General features: G+C 36.7%; 1 protein-coding gene across 1 annotated transcript; it reads left to right on the top strand.

Annotated features, from left to right (window-relative positions):
• Positions 1-422: 422 nt before the first annotated feature.
• LOC145091344 (benzyl alcohol O-benzoyltransferase-like) lies at positions 423-2,770 on the top strand. Its single transcript, XM_079029043.1, has 2 exons — positions 423-1,108; positions 1,578-2,770. Exons 1-2 carry the CDS (start codon positions 650-652, stop codon positions 2,514-2,516), a joined length of 1,398 nt encoding a protein of 465 aa, XP_078885169.1. The 5' UTR covers positions 423-649; the 3' UTR covers positions 2,517-2,770.
• The last annotated feature ends 3,220 nt before the right edge of the window (positions 2,771-5,990 follow it).

Raw genomic sequence — 5,990 nt, 5'->3', positions numbered from 1 at the left:
AAAACGAATTAGGCGTGCCACAAAAGTGGGGCTGGACAACGTAGTACTGTGAACCGAAGGAGAAAAACAAATATGAATATTTATCACATTTGAAAAACATGGTAGGAAGGTTCTTTTAATTTCAAATTACTAAATTAAAGATTCATTAATTTTCTTTATTTATTTATCTAAATTATTTGTTTAAATTTTAAAAAAAATAAAACAGTTCTATTTTTATAATTCAATATTTTCTCACTTGTCTTGAAAATTCAACTTATTAAATTTTATATTGAGTTTTTCTTTTAAATAAATCTATGTAATATATGAATCTAATGCCTAGTTGAAAAATAAAGAATGATGATCCATTTTTAAATATGAATATTTATCACATTTTAATTGTGGTGTAAGGGTGAGTAAAAAAAGTGACTAACTCAGTTTGATTGTCCCCACCTCATTTCGACAAATGAATTATAAAATGCTTTACTTCAAACTAAATAAAAAACTCAAATCTTTCTAGTTTGTAACACTCTTGTGAGGTTTCTTCAAGAACTGGAGTCATTACGCAACTCTATCTGTAACCTAGGAACGGTTAATTTTGATCCATTTAAGTTTGAGGTAACAATTTAAATCTTGAAGATTTATATTGTATTTGTTCCTGGAAATCAAGTGAATGGGTAAAATGTTGTTTGGAGCCATCTCACAAACAATCTTCACTGTTCGGAGACAAGCACCAGAATTAATTCGTCCAGCACAACCCACTCCTCGAGAACTGAAGCCTCTTTCCGATATTGACGATCAGGAAGGACTTCGTTTTCACATCCCGCTGATTTATATTTATCGTCAGGACCCAAAAATGAGAAACAAGAATCCGGCGAGTGTGATCAGGGAAGCTTTGGCCAAAGTGCTGGTGTTCTACTACCCCTTTGCTGGCAGGCTAAAAGAAGGTCCGGCAAAGAAGCTGATGGTTGATTGCTCCGGTGATGGTGTGTTGTTTATTGAGGCCGAGGCGGATGTTACTTTGAAGCAATTGGGAGACCCACTTATGCCTCCTTTTCCTTGTATGAATGAGCTCCTTTATGATGTTCCTGGGTCTGATGGCATCATCGACTCACCATTGCTGCTGATTCAGGTGAAATTTCATATGTCGTTTTTGGTAGAAAGAACCGTACGTTTCTAATAATATCAACGAAGAGAAAATGAGTGGATTCCTCAAATTAAATCAAGTATTTTCATTGTTGTGTTTCACCTGACACTTGAACCTATAACATGTCTCTCAATTGAGAGGGTCAATCCACCAGGCCAATCTTCATTTTAAATGTAATTCTACTATTTTAAAAGCTGGTCCTCACCTAATCAACCTAGTTAGTAGCTAACACGTAACCACTTCATATTTTTCGAACATACAAATATATTAAATATTAATATATATATATATATATATATATATATATATATATATATATATATATATATATATATATATATATATATATATATATATATATATATATATAATATAAGTAACAGATTCAAAAGGAATACAACAACTTCTAGCTATTTAGATGAATATAAAATCATTATAAAAGTTTGATTGGTAGGTAACACGACTATTATGTGGCGGATTTGTCTTTGCTCTACGACTCAACCACACTATGAGCGATGCACCGGGACTCGTCCAATTCTCGACTGCCCTAGGGGAAATGGCACATGGAGCATCAACACCCTCAACATTACCCGTGTGGCAAAGGGAGTTGCTTTTTGCAAGGGAGCCACCACGTGTAACATATGCTCATCGCGAGTACGATAACATTGAAGACGCCAAGGGTACAATCATCCAACAGGATGACATCACACATAAGTCATTTTTCTTTGGCCCTACTGAGCTTTCAGCCTTACGTAGGCTTGTTCCAGTAGAACTACAAAGCTGTACCACCTTTGAACTGCTAACAGCTTGCCTCTGGCGCTGTCGTACCATTGCTCTCCAGCCTGATCCGGAAGACGAGATGCGCATCATATGCCTCGTGAATGCACGTTACAGGTTTAATCCACCCACCATCCCTATAGGATATTATGGAAATACTTTCGTCATGCCATGTGCCATTTCCACAGCTCGAGAACTATGTAAAAAACCATTAGCTCACGCCTTGGAGCTGGTGAGGAAGGTCAAATCTGATGTCACCGAAGAGTACGTGAGATCTAATGCGGATCTAATGGTTATCAAAGGACGACCACTTTTCACAGCTGTTGGAAGCTTTATCGTATCAGATGTGACTCGTTCTGGATTAAATGACGTTGATTTCGGGTGGGGAAAGGCCGTCTATGGAGGGGTTGCCAAGGGGGGAGCAGGTTCTTTCCCCGGTGTTAGTTTTTTCGTAGCTTTTACAAACCATAAGGGTGAGTCTGGTATCGTGGTACCCATATGTTTGCCAAGTGTCGCAATGGAGAAGTTTGTCGAAGAACTAAATAGCATGTTGGTGCAAGACAACAACAATCATGTGCTTCAAGCACACAAGTTACTTGCTACATCAAAACTATAGTTTCTATGTTTTGTCACTATAGTTTCTATGTTTTGTCGATATGTGATTACCAAATTAATGCGCTGTTAAGAGAGAGTTAATTTTATTACAAAATGTTCTTAATAATATGTTTATTTGTATGGTGAAGTGAGTGTATGTCCCGGTACGTAGTTTTGTTGTAATTTGTGGTCTTGTCTGGACGATTAATCAAACATAATATCAAACTACATATATAAAGCGTCCATACCATTCTTACCGGTCAATACTTTTTTTGAACGGCGGGTTATTATATGTCTAGAATAAAACACATGACCTTCTTGTTAGTAACTTGGTGTTAGACATTTTGTTAATTTATTGGACTAGCCCCAACTTGTAACTATCAATACTTGCATCTTGCTTTCATTGCAACCATATGTCATTCAAAAATAGGGTTAATAACATAAAAACCCACTATATTTAGACATTTTTTTGGAGAAAAATTATGAAATAACCAAAAAAGTGGGGGTGTTTGAAAAAAATGACCAAGAAAATAAATGTTTTAGAAAATGACAGACGAGTTCCGCAGGGAGGGTTTCTACGGAACTCCTAAGGAATTGGAAAAACTTTGAGGAAGTGACGAGACAGGGGTAAATTCGTAAAACATAGAAAACATAACAAAAATAAAAGGGTATTGTGAAAAAATCGTGTTTGAAATCGAAAAAAATTGTGTTTGAACTTACCAAAATTGAATAAACTATGTTTGAAATCGTTTGAAAAAATTGTTTTTGAAATCGAAAAAACTTACCAAAATTGTTTTTTGGTCATGGTTATGCGAACAACAATTTCTCAGAGGCATGTGTTTGAAGGATAATTCCTCAGAGAGACTCTCTGAGACTATTAGGTATGGGTTCTTTTTGTGGTGTTATAACAAGAAGCAACAAGAAGAGGGGGTGGTGTTCATGGTGTTATAACACCTTTAAGAAGAGAGAGATAATTTGACAGCCAATAGATGATCTCGTTTCTTCTTGTCATTGAGACAAAAGAAGCAACACAACAAGATGCAACAAGAAAGGGGGGGAGGGGGGGGGGTGTTTTTGATGTTACCACGCCGTTATGGGCTGCCACATGATCAGCCTTAACAACGTTGTAGTGACCCATACCACATGCTCTGAGGAATTATTCTTCAAACACATGCTTATGAGGAGTTGTTCTTGTAACGTCCAAAAAATAAGACCCAAAGATTTCTTTTTTATTAATGTAACGGTAATCCATAACATTATCATAAAACCAAAATGGATCAAAGTATATCACTACATCATAAAATATCATAGTAAATCACAAAAAGCGGAATAACGTGGTGTGTGTCCTGCAATCATCCTGGGCTCTTACCTTTCGAACTAGAAGTACCTGAAAAATAAACTGAAAACCGTAAGCATAAAGCTTAGTGAGTTCCCCAAACCACCACATACCATACATAATAAACACATAATGGGCCCCCGCCCTTCATCAGGCCTCGTCCGACATTGAGTTCCACCTGGCATCGAACCCTACTCGGTTTATAGATATGCCAATCATTAGGCTCTGCTTAACACCGGGTCCCGCCCGGTACACATATAAACATGTAATCATACAATATAGTCATCGGGACTCGCCCGACATCGAACCCCACTCGGTATACATACTAACGCATAACACATGTAAGAGTCACACAAACATCTAGCATTCTAACATAATAAACCATGGGCCGACATTGGTGCCTCGACCCTCTAAACACAGTGAGGAAACTTACCTCAAACTGTCGATCTCACACATAAATCTCTGGCTACTAGTCCGAAATCCCCGCGCTATCATCATAAAATAACATCCAATTAATAATTGGATCCTGACCTATAACTAAGACTCTAAACTAGGGTAAAATACCATTTTACCCTTTACCTAATTTGGCCCAAGTCCAAGGCCCAAACCAACTACTCAAAAGGCCTAATTTCAAAATGGTCACCTAAAGCCCAATCTTCCAAATTGGGCCTAAATCCCTTCGTAGGCCTTCACCCAAAAGAATCCAATATAATAACATCAACCCAAAACTAGCAATCTAATGGCCCAACAAGACCCTAATCTCCTAAGGTCCAAACTTAGGCCCAAAACCGAGAAGCCCAAATCGGAAGCCCACCTACTAAGTACGCAGGGTGTACTCAGCTCGTAGGCTTAGCGTACACCGTCTGAGGCTAGTACCCACAGCGTACCATCTTGGTACGTCTAGTGTACTCCCCAGTTGGCCACCCACTTCATTAAGCACTTAATTCATTAAGACTTCAAGCCAAACTCTCAGATCTGATTCTATAAGACCGCTTATCACATAAGGTTGGCAAGTTTACACACATGCATGGCTTAATGGGGCTCAAGAGCTCATAAAGATCTTAACAAAGGTCTTAACACATGCATGATCCAAGATACACCATAAATCTTGCATTTTTATGAACAAGGGGACCAAAAGAAGCCTGAATCTAACACCAATACTTCTGGAGTAAGTCAAGAAGCTCATTAATCACTCCAAGGATTCAAAAAAGATAAAATAACAACATAATTAGATCTAGCATCATGGATCATCAAGATGTGATCTTTTTACCTCAAAAAGCTAGCAAACTGATATTGCCATATTTATATATATTTTAGGCAATATTTTAATACATTTTAAGTAATATTTTTTTTTAAATTACACATATATGTGTTACTTATTGAATTAATTTACATTTTGTAGCCAATGAAGACAGTCTTGAAGAATAAGGACCACTGGTGACAAGCATTGGAACGTTAGAGGATTGAAGCTTAAAAGAATATGATTTTAGCTGAAAAACCGAGATCACGATGTGGCGACTCAAGGTCACGATGTGAGGATCAAGTTTCTAGAAGATTAGTATGTAGAAAAGTATAATCCTTGCTCGATATGGATATTTACTAAGATCGCGACGTGAGATCCTATTCTCACGACGTGAGCCACGTCTTTTGCAAAACTATAAATAGCCTTTTGCATTATCGAATGAAAGAGGTTTTTGGGAGGAGATATATTCTGATATATTCGATTTTAGAAGTTCGAGAGTGCGAAAAAACAAACTTTGGAAGGAGAAATCATTGAAAGAAAGAGAATTTGAAGAACAAATCATCACATCGGTTTGATTTATTTTATTCATGTCTATTATTACTGGATTTGTGTTTTTGCTTTCAATCATGAGTAGCTAAGTTAGTTTACTTTCATTAAGCTAGATGAAACCCTAATAATTATGGTTTATTTTATTAATTTATGAATTTTATAAGTTGGTTTTGTGCTTGTGTTTGATTACCATTACCTAGCATGTTAAAGTTTTTGACTTTGTTGCTTGAATTCAAGTTAAGTGTAGCTTAGTGACCATTAAATTACATGAACTTGTTTACCTAGTGATTTAGTGACTATTAAATTGCTAGAGCTAAGAGTGACCACATCTAGATCAAGTAATAAAAGTAACAAATTTAGTGATGTTG

This window comes from Lactuca serriola, chromosome 1, assembly GCF_051521515.1.
Source record: "Lactuca serriola cultivar US96UC23 chromosome 1, Lser_US96UC23_V15, whole genome shotgun sequence".
In the NCBI taxonomy this organism is placed as follows: Eukaryota; Viridiplantae; Streptophyta; class Magnoliopsida; order Asterales; family Asteraceae; genus Lactuca; species Lactuca serriola.
The sequence above is the reverse complement of the archived record's forward strand: the minus strand, read 5'-3'. Positions and strand labels throughout refer to the sequence as shown.

Excerpts from the sequence above, each read along its gene's own strand:
- LOC145091344 (XM_079029043.1), top strand. The coding sequence starts at position 650 with ATGGGTAAAATGTTGTTTGGAGCCATCTCACAAACAATCTTCACTGTT. Across the intron at positions 1,109-1,577 it reads CACCATTGCTGCTGATTCAG|GTAACACGACTATTATGTGG; the intron begins GTGAAATTTCAT and ends TTTGATTGGTAG.